We start from the raw sequence: 13,835 nt of genomic DNA, 5'->3' as shown, positions 1-13,835 counted from the left end.
AAGTGCAAAGGATGGGGCCTCCCAGGGTCAGAGGGAGAGAAAAGGAAAGCGAAACTCGCCCATCCAGAACTTTCAGTTTCGCCGCCTCCGCGCCCCATCCAGGTGGCTTCGCTATTCCCTGTCGTGCTGGGTCGTGCTGGGGTCCCAGCCACCGCGCACCCCACACCTGGCCGCCGGCGCACTGCGTCCTGGATGGCCGGCGACCCCTGGCGGAAGGAGGAAGGGAAGGTCCCCGCCGGCAGGCGACCGATGGCGGGGGCCGGGGGTCCCTTGCGACTCCGCGACTGGCTGGTGGCACAGATCGAGAGCGGGCGCTACGCGGGGTTGCGCTGGGAGGACGCAGGCAAGACCCTCTTCCGCATCCCCTGGAAGCACGCGGCCCAGCAGGGCTACCGGGCGCAGCAGGACGCGGCACTCTTCAGGGTAAGGGCCATTCGCTTGCCCCTTAGCCTCAGCTGTCTCTAGGTTGCAGAGAGTGTTGTGCATGTATGGGAGACCCAATGACGCCCTCTTTTTTTAAAAAAAGATTTTACTTATTCGTGAGAAACACAGAGACACAGGCAGAGGGAGAAGCAGGATCCCTTTGGGCACTTCAATGCAGGACTCCATCCAGGGACTCTGGCATCATGCCCTGAGCCAATGACAGATGCTCAGCCACTGAGCCCCCCCAGGGCTCCCCAAGGATGCCCTCTTAAAACAGAATCAGCCAAAGGGGCAATACCTGCACCATCCCCTACCTCTCCAGGAGGCCTCTCCTCCCTTCCCACGGGGAAACTAGACACCACCGGGGATTCCCACAACTTCCCACCTCTCCAAACTGCCAATCTCGGTAGCCTGGGGACACATTTGGTGCTTCCCTACACCAACCCTTCTCAGGGATCCCCTTTAGGGATGCCCCCCCTCCAGGGATGGCCCTCCTCTACAGATGCACCCCCTCCAAGGATGCTTCTCCTCCAGGGATGCCCTCTTCAGCCTCAGTCACCATTAACTTCCTTCAAGTTAATGGCCTCCTTCCCATCAACTTCAAAACTCTGGAAGCTCTCCTCTGAGCAATAAGCCAGCCACTGCCACCACCCAAACACCACAGCCACCTTTGGCTCCTACTTTCACAGGTCTGGTCATCAACTCCCTCCCTCAGTCTGGCTTCTGTCCCTTCTGCTAAACATCACTCGTTTACAAATCCAAAGATGCCATCACCATTATCTTTGACCTCTTGATTGGTCTGGGCCCAGTGGACCCTTCCTCCATGATACACTTTCACTTGGTTTCCAGAATCTGCTCCCATCACCACCCTCACTCCATTTTCTTTCTACCTTCCTGACCCCAAACTCAACCTCCCCCGCCCTCCACTCCTCTGTGGGTGCTCTCAGCACTGCTCCAGGACCTCCCTCCTCATGGCCCACTCCCCTCCTCCACAGCCCCACCTTTCCCAGCCTCCCCTCCAGGCCCCAAGCCTGCTGGTCTCATGACCCCCAGAACTCTCAAACTCAGCACATCTTCAGTACCACACTTCCTAGTTTGCCTCGACAAACTTCTGTGTGTCCCCAGATGGAAGGTGGCACTAAAAGTCACCAGACTCCAGAGCCAGGCACCTGAACCCTGGCTTCTCCTCTCCCTTCCAGTCTCATTGCACTCTATCACCAAGGCCTGCTGGCTCTTCCTACAGAAGTTTCTCTGCAGTCCATCTGCTTGGATCCATTTCCACCATCTCTCACCAGGACAATCCCAACAACCTCACAGAGCTCCCTGCTCCCTCCTGCCCCTCAGATCTCCCCTCAGTCCTCCAGAGAGATCTTCCTTTTTTTTTTTTTAAGATTTTATTTATTTATTCATGAGAGACAAAGAGAGAGAGAAAGGCAGAGACATAGGCAGACAGAGAAGCAGACTTCATGCAGGGAGCCCGATGTGGGACTCGATCCCAGGACTCCAGGATCATGCTCTGGACCGAAGGCAGGCGCTAAACTGCTGAGCCGCCCAGGGATCCCAGGAGATCTTCCTAAATGTAAATCTTGCCTTGACACTTCCCTACTTAGAATCCTTCCATGGCCTCCCCATTGCTCTTGGGATAAAGTTCTAACTCCTTACCAAGACCTCAGAGCTGTGCATGAACTGCTCCTCCCTGGCTCATCTCTCCCCACCCTTCCCTTCCCTGGCTTTAGACCTGACCTGACAGTTCTTTCAGTTTCTAAATGCTTCATGTGTTAGACCTTCACTGTTAGACCTTTGCACCTGCTGTTCACCCTGACTAAAATACCCTCTCCTCTTCAGCTTTACCTGGCCAACTCATCTTGTTCAGCTTAAACATCTCAGGAGCCTTCCCTAATGCATTCATCTGTTGAATGCGTTTATTAAATTCCAACTCAGTGCTTCTCCTAGGCCACCTCTGATTCCTTCTGCTTCTTCCATTGAAACAACTCCTCCGCAGCAGACTGCCTGCAGCTACGTGAGGCTTGTGACACTGAGCACAGGGCCTGGCCCACAGAAGGTACTCAGTGAGTATTGAACGGGGGGTTACATAGCCTGTCCCTTAGGACCATGTGCTGTTCAGAAGAGGGAGATTCTGAGAGACTGGCCCTGCCCTCCCCTCAATCCACCACTGACCCATGCAAGGAACTCCCTGGCTTTGCACCCTCCTGGTGCCCCAAAGGGCACGGGATAAAGCTCGGCCTTTGAGGAGCTTCACGATGCAGCTTCCATCTGTCTCTACTTTCTCTTCCCCTCCCCGCACTACATGCAGTGGACCCTCATTATTCGCGGATTCTATATTTGCAGATTTGCATATTCGCTAACATGTATTTGCAATTCCAAAGTCAGTACTCAAGGCACTTTTGTGGCCCACGGGCAGGTGCAGAATGGCCAGTTTGGTCCCCAGACGCACACATTCCCAGCTGACGCTGAACAAAGTGATGCTTTGCTTTCTTGTCTCAGCTCTTCTACTAGAAACAGGTGTTCTTTTCAAGGGCTATTTAGTGCCACATTTTCCCATATTTTTGTGCTTTTTGTTGGCAATTTTACTATTTAAAACGGCCCCCAAGCCTGTGTAACCCCAAAGTGCTGTCTAATGTTCCCACATATGACAAGGCTATGATGTGTCTTATGGAAAAAATAAGCTTCAGACAAGCTTCAGTCAGGCATAAGTTATTGTGCTGTTGGCCATGAGCTCAGTGGGAATGAAGCAGTTTATATGAAATAAAATGTTTCTTAAACAGAAACACACATAAAACAAAGTTACACACAGTGTCTCTTGTGTACCAGGTACCACTCTAGGCGCTGGGGGACAGAGCAGCAGACAAAGCAAAGGTCCCTCTTTCACCATAGTGATAGTACCCTGTGTCCTGTGCCCAGGTTAACTTTCAGTTATATCCTTAATATAATGAACAAAAGTTCAATAAATAAGCACTGACTGTGTGCCAGGCACTGTGCTAAGTACTTTACACAGACCGAGACCACTCATGCTACACCCCGCACAACCACATCAGGTTAGGTATTGTGGACACAGTTTGCAGGCAGCAAAATCAAGCCTTAAAGTTCTCACCATTGCCAAGCAGCCCCAACACAGGAGCTGCGTTTTCTGTTTGGTGTTCATTTTTCCACATCAGGTCTGGAATCTCTGAAGGCAATGACTGAATAGGATTCATGAGTTAAAACCCTCCAGTATTGAATGTGGTTTTTGCAACCAATATATCTCCTCCTGCTCTCCCTTGTGGTCCCTCTGCTCCAGTCACACAGGCCTTGCTTGAATCTATCAGTCTTCCCACCTCAGGACCTTTGTACTTGCTGTTCCTTCTACCTAGACCACCCTTCCCCCAGCTCTTTGTTGGACTCCATCCTTTTCGTTGAGGCATCAATTCAAATGCCACTTCCTCATAGAGGCATTTCTGATAACCCCTCTAAAGTAGCCCCTCATATTCTTATTTATTTAATGCCTCTGCCACTACAGTCATTCTAATGTGTTTAACAAATATCTCTGGTCTGTATGCTTTCTTACAGAGAAATGTTTTGTATGTATGCTTACCTCATACACTTCACGTTGTCTGTAGATCTCATTCTGTGTCTTCCCTTTTTTTGCTCAGGATCATGCTCTGAAGATTTATTTTTGTTCTCTGTACATCTTATTTGTTGCTCCTAGATGCTTCTAGATGCTGCATAGACTCTATAGTGGGCGTCCATGACACACACACACCTCTATCCACTTTCCTGGGGATGGACACAAGTTTGCTCTTGAGCACCACAAGCAATGCTATAGTGAATATCCTAGCCCTGCTCCCCTCATAAGCCCCTGTGAGAATTCCTTTGGAATTGGGATTTCTACTCAGAGAGTATATTTAGACTTAATTTGATGAGACATGCTTGATTACCATCCAGAAGCTCTGTACCATCCCACACCCACTAATAGTGTCCACATCCCCACCATCTCCTGGCATTATCCAACTCACTAAATATTTTGTTGGCTTATAGTTGATAGCTCCCTTAAAAAAAAAAAAAAACTAAGTAGGCTCCACGCCTAGCATGGAGCCCAGCGTGGGGCCTGAACTCATGACCCTGAGATCAAGACCTGAGCTAAGATCGAGTCCGATGCCTAACCCACTGAGCCACCTAAGCACCCCAGTAGTTCACATTTTTATTGTACATTTCTCTGACACTAATGAGTTTAAAGTACATCCTCATATGCTCATGGGCTTCTGGTTTCCTCCTCCCTAAATTGCCCATTCTTGCCCTTTGATAAGAACTTTTTCTTTAGGGGATGCTCTCTGGTTTCCTGTTGGTTTGTGAAGTTACTTGTATGTTCTAAAATTAGCCCCTTGCCGATTTCAGACATCATCTTTGTTTTGCCTTCTGGTCCATGCCTTTGAGGGGGCACAGGAAGGCATTCTCTCCCCCTGAAAGAGTTTTATCTTCTATTGGCTTCCACTTTCACCTCTCACCTTGGGTTTTTGTTTTTTGTTTTTTTTAAAGATTTTATTTATTTATCCGTGAGAGAGACAGAGAGAGAGGCAGAGACACAGGCAGAGGGAGAAACAGGCTCCATGCAAGGAGCCTGATGTGGGACTCGATCCCGAGTCTCCAGGATCATGCCCTGGGCTGAAGGCGGCGCTAAACCACTGAGTCACCTGGGCTGCCCTCACCTTGAGTTTTTGAATCATCTGAAGTCCACTTTGTCTGTGGCAATAGGTCAGGATTTATTTTTATAGTTCTCCAGATAGCGAAGCACTGCCATTCTTTTATATCCCACGATCCTTTTTTTTAAATTGATCATAATCCACAACCTGGAATATTGTTATTTCCATTTAGCTGTTTGTAGCTGTTTTCTCTCATCAGACTTGAGTTCCTAGAGAGCAGCAGTCACGTCTATCTTGTTCCCCATTCAGTCCCCAGTCTCTGGCTCAGGCCTGGCACGCTGTAGGAGCTTGAGGAACATGTGTTGGATGGAGGGAGGAAGAAACAGAAAAGGATGAAGGGGAAGGGGACAGAGGCCTGGAGGGAGATAGAGAAGGGTGGGAGGTGAGGCAGGCCCCCCTCCTTCTGCACAGCACCGGCCCCACTCCAGGTCTATCCCTCCCCAAGCACCACTGCTCATCCTCAGGCTTGGGCCATATACAAGGGCAAGCACCTAGAGGGCATTGACAAGGAGGACCCTCCAACCTGGAAGACCCGGCTCCGCTGTGCCCTCAACAAGAGCGCCGACTTCTGTGAGGTGCGCGAGCGCAGCCAGCTGGATGTCTCCAACCCCTACAAAGTCTACCGGATTGTGTCCAACGGTGCCCATTGTCCAGGTACCATCTTGCCCCTGGAGGTAGTGGCCGAGGGAAGCTCTCTAGGCAATAACAACCTCATCTTGCCCATCTGTATGTCAACTGAGAAATGGTGGGCTTATTAAGCTTAAACTCCCGGGGTGGTAAACACAGAAAGACCCATAGACATTCAATTTCTGTTCCCATTAGAAAAGGAGGAGACTGAAGCCCAGAGAGAGGTGGGCCCTGCCTGAAATCATGCTGTGACCTCATCCTCATGTGGGATCACCTCTACTGGGGGGGCTCCCCTTGAGGCCCAGGAAACAACAGCTTGCCTCTTGCTCCACCCAGTTGCCAGGGCTTGTGCTCCCCCTGAAAAGAAGAACATTCTTCAGAGTCAGCAGGAGTCCCCCAGAGAAGTGACAGAGCCGGCCTGCAGGACAGACCAGGTTGGTTGTCCTTCAAGCTTCTGCAGCCTTGCCAGCTCGGTCACCTCTCACCCGAACTGCCCTCGGTGCTCTCTGGCGCTGTCATCTGTCCTGTCCTCTCCTCCAGCTGCTGCTCCATCACCATCCCCATCCCTCCTGCCAGCTCGACCTCTTCTTACCTCTGCTCTATCTGCACCACCATCTTCAGCTCCATTGTCCTGTTCCCTTTGCCTCTGTCACCTCTGGGTGCCCCTTGTTCCCTTCAACTCCATCACCATCTGCCTCAGGCCTCTCTCCTGAAATTCATCCCTTGCCCCTGTCATCATTGGGTCCATCACTCTGCCCTCAGCAGATGCAGCTCTGTCACTGCATTTCCCTCACCTTCTCGCTGTTGCCATCACCCCAGCATCTCCACCCCCATCACCCTGTCCATATCATCCCCATTACCACCACCACCTCTCCCCCACCATCCATGGTTCATTGCTCTGTCCCCATCCCCCCACCAGCCTGGTCCAATCCACTGTCCCTAGTGCCTCCATCAGCATGCATTCTATATTCTGTCCCCCATCTCTATCACTCTGTCTCCATTTTTATCACCTCTGTCCCCTCTATCACCTCTGAACCCCCATCTGCTAATTCACTCTTCACTCTTCTCTTCCTGGCATAGTGAGCTTCATCTCCAACCCCCTAATCTCCAATGGCTCCATCAATTCTTTACCTCTGGGAGAGAAAAGGTCTTGAGCTCTGAAACCTTACAGCCTCTATTGACCCCAACTGGCCTGCAGTCTGTCCAGGCCTCCTTCTGCCCCATTGAGGACAGTCTGGGAACTCCTGTGGCCCACAGTCTCCTCTCCCACCCTCATAACTCTCTCCCAATGGCCAGGACAGCTCCAGATCAACCACAGAGGATAAGAACGAGGAGCAATCCCCCAGGCTGGCCCAGCGGGCCTCTCTGCCATCAGCTGCCCAGCTCACAGGCCCTCTGGCTGACCACAGTAAGGACCAGATCGCCTCACTCATGCCTGCCTCCTCTCTGGCCTCCTCCAGGACCTTGACCTAGGGGTGGAGAGACCCAGGGTGAAGTGGTGCCTGACAGCTTCCCCTCCTTCCCTAGGGTACCAGGTGCAGGAACCTGCATACCGCTGGAGCCCCTTGCCCTCCTCTGAGGATTTCAGCAACCCTGGTAAGGAATCTGCAGGCTCTCCCCTCTGACTAGTGTGCAGAACTGGGGAGAGCCAGCTAGCCTTTGTCTTTTACCCAAAGCACCCAGCCCAGATAATAAAAAGAGCTAACATTTGTTGAGGGCTTAGTTTATGCCAGGCATCTTCCTAAGCTCTCCTGCAGCCCTGTGAGATAGATACTGCTATCACCCCCACTTTACAGATACAGAAACCCAACACAGAGATTAAGAACCTTACCCCCCAAAAAAAAGAACCTTGCCCGAAATCACACAGTAGCCTTGTGAAAGTTTTTTTTTTTTTAAGATTTTATTCATTTATTCATGAGAGACACACAGAGAGAGGCAGAGACATAGGCAGAGAGAGAGGCAGGCTCCCTGCGGGGAGCCTGATGTGGGACCCAATCCCAGGACCCCGAGATCACTACCTGAGCCAAAGACAGACCCTCAATCAGTGAGCCACCCAGGTGTCCCTGGGAAAGTTACTCGGGTCACAGCTCATAAGTGGCAGTTGAAAGATCAAAATGCAATGGCAGGGCAGCAGAGCTCCCAGCCCAACCTTTTGAGCATCCTGCTGTCCCCTCATATGGGAACCTGCTGTTTTATTGTTGCTTCTATCAGCATTAAAATATTTGCTGGGGGGCAGCCCGGGTGGCTCAGCGGTTTAGCACAGCCTTCAGCCCAGGGCCTGATCCTGGAGACCTGGGATTGAGTCCCACGTCAGGCTCCCTGCATGGAGCCTGCTTCTCCCTCTGCCTCCACCTCTCTCTCTCTCTCTCTCTCTCATGAATAAATAAAAAATATATATATTTGCTGGAAAGAAGCTCCTAGAATCCCAGAGATTGGGACTGGAAGGGCCCTAGCCTGTCCCAGTTGTACAGATGGCCTCAGATCCTATGCTTTTGACTCTGGAGCTCAACTACCAGTTCATTTATACTGGAAGCTGCAGCTATTTACTACTGGTACTAGTACTACTACTGCTACTACTAGAATTATCATTATCATTTATCCGGAGGAAGCACCAAAAACTCCCGACATGGGGGCCCGCAGGACCTCGGGCGGTGGGGGCGTCCCCTGCCCTGTTGAGAGGGTGTTCGGTGCTGGGGCCTCCAACGCCCGGCGCGCCCCCTCTCCCGGCCCCGCAGACTGCTGGCTGCACGTGCGGCTGTTCTACGGCGCGGAGCTGGTGCAGGAAACCACCGCGCGCACCGCGGAGGGCTGTCGCCTGAGCCCTCGGGCAGTCACCGCGGCCGAGCGCCTGCTGGGGCCGCCGCCGCGCGTCGCGCAGGTCCGCTTCCCGGAGCCGCCGCCCGGCGCCCGCGTGCTGCGGCACTTGCTACGGCACCTGGAGCGGGGCGTGCTGCTGTGGGTGGCCCCCGAGGGCGTGTTCGCCAAGCGCCTGTGCCGGGGCCGCGTGTACTGGCGCGGCCCGCTCGCCCCGCACCGCGCGCAGCCCAACAAGCTGGAGCGCGAGCGCACCTGCCAGCTGCTAGACACGCGCCGCTTCCTCGAGGGTAAGAGCACGGCGGTGGGCCCGCTGGCAGCGTGGGACAGAGTGGCTGGGCACAAGGGGCGTGGGCGGAAGCACGAGAGCAGAGGAGAGGGCGCACGCGAGACGTGAGGGCAGGCGAATGGGCTTATGGATTCTGGGCTTGTGGTGGACGTGGAAACAAAGGATGAGACACACAAGCGCCGCGAGCGGGAGCGAATATGGGCATCGGGGGACCTGGGCGCAGATATGGACATAGACTTATGGGGAGGGTAGGCACGGGGCAGGCTGGGGGCATTGGCTGTGCGCATGAGCGTAAGACTTGAGCAGGTGCCTTGGTATAGGGCACTAAGCCTAGGCTGGGCACTCAGGCACTGGGCACACCATAGGTATAGGTGGATGGCAATGGGCACAGGCTGATAGTGAGCGTAGAAGCACAAGGCACAGGGCATGAGCACTGGAAGTAGGCACAGATGTGGGACATGAGACAGGTATAGGGATGTGGAAGTGGGCACAGGGCACGGGCGCACAATGGGGATGTGGCCTTCCAGGTCATGGGCATGGGATATAAGCACCAGGTGGGATTCCCAAGCCCCCAGTCTTGCTGCCTGTAGAATTGCGAGCCCACCTGCAGGATGGTGGCCAGGAGCCCGAGTACCAAATCCATCTGTGCTTTGGTGAGGAGTACCCAGGGCCCCCAGACCAGCCGGAGGAGCGGCTCATCATGGCCCACGTGAGTCACCTCCCACTCCAGTGAAGAGCCACGCCTTCCAATCACCTGGAACAGCCCCTTACTGACTCCCTCCTGTCCTCATTTCCTGACTTGATGACCTTCTGGTCTGTAGGACCCTGCATGTAAAGTGTCTGTGGGGTGGGGAGACTGTCACCAGGGCTGTGACTTCCTATGGAAACCTAGGGGGTGCTGAGAGAGTTGACTCATTGCACCCCACACCCTCACAGGTGGAGCCAGTCTTCGCCCGCCAGCTCTTCCTGGACTCCAAGCGCCACTATCGTGGTACCCCAGCCATGGCAAGTCCCCAGCTCAGCATGTCCGATGGTGTCACTCACCTGCTTACGGCGCAGCTGAATCAGCAATAAAGGATCACTTCCTCCTCTCCTACCATCTGAAGTCAGCCCTCCCACCCCGGGTGTGGATCCCACCCCAGAGCTGCCCAACTGCCAGTGGACTTGAGGCCACCCCCCCACACCCATCAGCCAGGTCTGTGGGGACAGCGGAAGCAGATCTGTGCCCTTCAACCTCTCAGCCGCAGAGGCAGAGACGCAGCCCTGGAACAAGGCGCGTAGGCGGACAGCATGCAGCTGGGCCTGGGAAGTCAGGAGGAAACCAAACTCAACCTTGAGGTTCCAGAAACAGCAATTAGGGCAGAAACAAAACTTCATTTCTTGTTGGGAGCCCAACAAGTCTGAGATGGTATACTTGAGAGCCTGCTTTACCTCCAACTGATTCATTATAAGGTTTGCTTAAAGCTGGTTTTACAGATAATTAGATCCTCAGGGATCAGAGTGAAACCACATAGTAACAGAATTGCCTGCCTCTGAGGGGCTCTGAGTTTCCAGACCCTTCCTCCCACCTGTCACTAGTCTCCATTCTTATACGGCCAGGGAGGGGATCCCACAGCAGAAAACTTGGCCTGAACCGGGGTCTTTGGGGGCTGACAGCTGAACCACCAGCGCCAGTAGATACTGTGTTTAGAGAAACTGAGGCAAACCCCCAAACACAGCCCTAAGGCAGAAGCGAAAGCAGGAAGCGGGGGTCCAGGCCGTCCCTAAACCCCAGTGAACTTTGCAAACTGCAAGTTGTAGGGAGTCCTTGAAAATTGGGAGGGAGCCCCTTCAATCATGAAGGCAATTGACCCTGCCTTGGCAGTAAACTTACTGTTTCCTGCCCTGGATATCAGACCTTGTTCCCTCTTCTGATTTCTGACTTTCTTTATAGGGATTCTCCTACAGATGGCAACATAATAAATCTCTTAGTGATAGATTAATAAGTCTCTTTCATGGGGCCAGGGAGGGGGGAAACTGTATGCTTTGACAAAGGACTGAGGTCAATCCAATCACTGTTTTTTATTCATTCAGCTAATGTTGATTAAGCACCTACTCAGTTCTGGGCCAGTGCTGGACAAAACAGCACGTTCCTGGTCTCTTGGGGTTCATAGCCTGTTTTCCAATAGGGATCCAGTGATGTCCTCTATCCCTGCAGCTCTTCTGTAGAAAAGGTGGTGTTAAGGAGATAACAGAATCCTGGGTTCAAATCCCAGCTTTGTCACTCACTAGCTGTGTGACCTCAGGCAAGCCCCTTAAGCTTTCTGAGGCTTAGATTCCCCATCTATTCAAAAGAAGCCGTGAAGGCCTTTGGAGCAATCTTGGTCCAAGGAGTAAATGCAGAGAGAGAAGATGAGTTGTCAGGAGGCTGACATGGAGAGGCACACAGTTGGTGTCCTTTGACTTGGTTTCTTATGGGTGGGAGAGCATGGAGCAGGCCACTCCATCCTTCAGAAGACCTGACTGTCCTAGGCTTCGCTGGCCTAAGGCTGCAGCTGGTGGGGAACCTCAGTTCAGAGTGACATTCTTGAGTCATGTCCAAACCTCTACTCTGTGCTAGACCCTAGGAGGATGCTGGATGCTGTGTAAAGGGGCTGTTGCCTTCTCATCACAGCACGGACAGCTGAAGAGTCGCCAGCCCCAGTTTGGAGACGGAAAACTGAGGCTCAGACAGGGTCAGAGACTTGCTTCAAACCCCTCTTTGTGGGGGGAGAGGGAAAGGTCTCTGCCCAGATGGTTGCCCTCCCCTCACCAGTCACTAGAGGGCGCCCAAGCTCAGCGTACCGGTTTAGCGGTTCTCGCCGCCTCCACAGCGAACATCCTGGAACATCTCAGAGCTAGCGTGACCCCAGGGGCTGTGCGCTGCTGGGCGAGAAAGTAGACCCCGGGCCTGGAAGAAGGAGACCAGAAAAGAGGAGCTAGAGGCAGGGACCTGAGGATTCCTGGGGCTTTTCCCACCGGTGCCCCCAGTTCTCCAGCTCAGCTTTGAATCTTTGTCTCTCCCCAGTGGGTCTCTCTGTGTCTCTCTGCCTCCATCTCTTGTGTCTGGGCCTGCGTCTCTCTCGGGATCTGCCTCTTTCACTCTATCTCTGTAGACTGATTTCTTTCAGCGATCCCAACTTTGTGCGGTGCGTGCGTGTGCGTGTCTGGCCACGTGTGTCTCTGTTCTTTCGGCCTCCTCTTCGTCTCTGTGTATGTCTCTGCCTCTGTCCTCGTTGTGTGTGCCACCGTTTCTCTTGTCATGTCTCGACCTCTGTGTCTTTCTCTCTGTTTTTAATTGCCTCTGTCTCTTTTTGTTTCTCTGTCTCTGTCTCACTCAGTTGCATGTCCTGTCCCTTGCAGCCACCAGCTCCCAGCACACATCGCCCGGGGGTCCCAGTCCCTTCCCTCCTACCCCCACCCCCCACCTCCCACAGCTGCTCACAGCTTCCCAGTCCTGGCCTCCCTGCCCGCCTCTCTCTCGGGCCTTGGGGGAGGGGGCGAGGGAGGAAGGGAGGGCAGCCTGGTGGGCCCACCCCTTTTTGCCTTTCCAGGCTGGGAGGCTGGGCCAGTGGGCCTTTTAACCAGCCCGGGCGGGCTGTGCCGGACACCAGCTCTGGACGCCGAGCCTGGCCCCTCCGTGGTCCCGGCAGCCGCCAGCCCGGCCAGCCCGGCCAGCCCGGCCAGCCCGGCCAGCATGCAGCAGCAGCCCCTGCCCGGGCCCTTGGCCCCCGCGGCGGAGCCCACCAAGCCTCCCTACAGCTACATAGCTCTGATCGCCATGGCCATCCAGAGCTCACCAGGCCAGCGGGCCACACTCAGTGGCATCTACCGCTACATCATGGGCCGCTTCGCCTTCTACCGCCACAACCGGCCCGGCTGGCAGAACAGCATCCGCCACAACCTGTCACTCAATGAGTGCTTTGTCAAGGTGCCCCGCGATGACCGCAAGCCAGGCAAGGGCAGCTACTGGACGCTGGACCCCGACTGCCACGACATGTTTGAGCACGGCAGCTTCCTGCGCCGACGCCGACGCTTCACCCGGCGAGCAGGTGCCGAGGGAGCCAGGGGCCCTGCCAAGGCACGACGTGGACCCCTCAGAGGGAGCAGCCGGGATCCAGGAGTCCCCGATGCCATGACTGCCAGGCAGTGCCCATTCCCACCGGAGCTGCCAGAGCCCAAGGGCCTAAGCTTTGGGGGTCTGGTGGGGGCCTTGCCAGCTAGCATGTGCCCTGCGACCCCTGATGCCAGGCCTCGGCCGCCGACGGAGCCCAAAGAGATGCCCACACCTAAGCCTGCAGGCCCAGGGGAGCTCCCTGTGGCCCCCTCATCTTCCCCATGCCCGGCATTTGGCTTTCCTGCTGGCTTCTCCGAGGCTGAGGGTTTTAGCAAGGCCCCCACACCCATCTTGACCCCAGAGGCGGGCATCGGGAGCAGCTACCAGTGCCGGCTGCAGGCACTGAATTTCTGCATGGGGACTGATCCGGGCCTTGAGCACCTCTTGGCCTCAGCAGCCCCCTCTCCTGCACCACCTACCCCTCCAGCCTCACTGCGGGCCCCGTTGCCCCTGCCAGCTGACCCCAAGGAACCCTGGGTTGCAGGCAGCTTCCCTGTCCAGGGAGGCTCCAGCTACCCATTGGGGCTGACCCCCTGCCTATACCGGACACCAGGAATGTTCTTCTTTGAGTGAAGCTGGCCTGCCCTCGGGCAGTCCCTGCAGGGCCCCTGCCAACTACACACTCCAAGCTGAGCCTGACTCTAGGATCTGGGGAGTTCTCAAGGGACCCAGGCCTGGCACACCAGCGATCGGGACAGGAAGCCAAGATTGGAGTAGTGAACACTCAGCCAGCCGGCCCCCAGAGCCTCCGGATGGACTTGAGGGAGAGGGGAGGCAGGGCCCCCTTGGGGTTGACTCTGTGGCTCTCAGGGCCAATAAAACCAGTGTGATGATGAGGGCCAGCTTCCTG

General features: G+C 54.6%; 2 protein-coding genes across 3 annotated transcripts; both read left to right on the top strand.

The window, feature by feature from the left end:
* The first annotated feature begins 249 nt into the window (after positions 1-249).
* On the top strand, positions 250-10,835 carry LOC140618286 (interferon regulatory factor 4-like). 2 transcript variants are annotated; one of them, XR_012018478.1, is made up of 8 exons: positions 250-423; positions 5,585-5,774; positions 6,084-6,181; positions 7,044-7,155; positions 7,275-7,343; positions 8,483-8,851; positions 9,378-9,559; positions 9,787-9,817. XR_012018478.1 is itself a non-coding variant. In XM_072800507.1 (8 exons), exons 1-8 carry the CDS (start codon positions 250-252, stop codon positions 9,922-9,924), a joined length of 1,269 nt encoding a protein of 422 aa, XP_072656608.1. In that variant the 3' UTR covers positions 9,925-10,835. The 2 variants fall into 2 exon arrangements, 1 of the variants encoding a protein (XP_072656608.1); XM_072800507.1 differs by having other exon boundaries at positions 9,441-9,559; positions 9,787-10,835.
* Positions 10,836-10,988: 153 nt separating this feature from the next.
* On the top strand, positions 10,989-13,821 carry FOXS1 (forkhead box S1). The gene has a single exon (XM_072800508.1). It carries the CDS (start codon positions 12,566-12,568, stop codon positions 13,556-13,558), a length of 993 nt encoding a protein of 330 aa, XP_072656609.1. The 5' UTR covers positions 10,989-12,565; the 3' UTR covers positions 13,559-13,821.
* The last annotated feature ends 14 nt before the right edge of the window (positions 13,822-13,835 follow it).

Source organism: Canis lupus, chromosome 26 (assembly GCF_048164855.1).
Source record: "Canis lupus baileyi chromosome 26, mCanLup2.hap1, whole genome shotgun sequence".
NCBI classification, from domain to species: domain Eukaryota; kingdom Metazoa; phylum Chordata; class Mammalia; order Carnivora; family Canidae; genus Canis; species Canis lupus.
This window is presented reverse-complemented; position numbering and strand designations above follow the sequence as displayed.

Excerpts from the sequence above, each read along its gene's own strand:
- FOXS1 (XM_072800508.1), top strand. The coding sequence starts at position 12,566 with ATGCAGCAGCAGCCCCTGCCCGGGCCCTTGGCCCCCGCGGCGGAGCCC.
- LOC140618286 (XM_072800507.1), top strand. The coding sequence starts at position 250 with ATGGCGGGGGCCGGGGGTCCCTTGCGACTCCGCGACTGGCTGGTGGCA. Across the intron at positions 5,775-6,083 it reads CAACGGTGCCCATTGTCCAG|TTGCCAGGGCTTGTGCTCCC; the intron begins GTACCATCTTGC and ends TGCTCCACCCAG. Across the intron at positions 7,156-7,274 it reads AGGCCCTCTGGCTGACCACA|GGTACCAGGTGCAGGAACCT; the intron begins GTAAGGACCAGA and ends CTCCTTCCCTAG.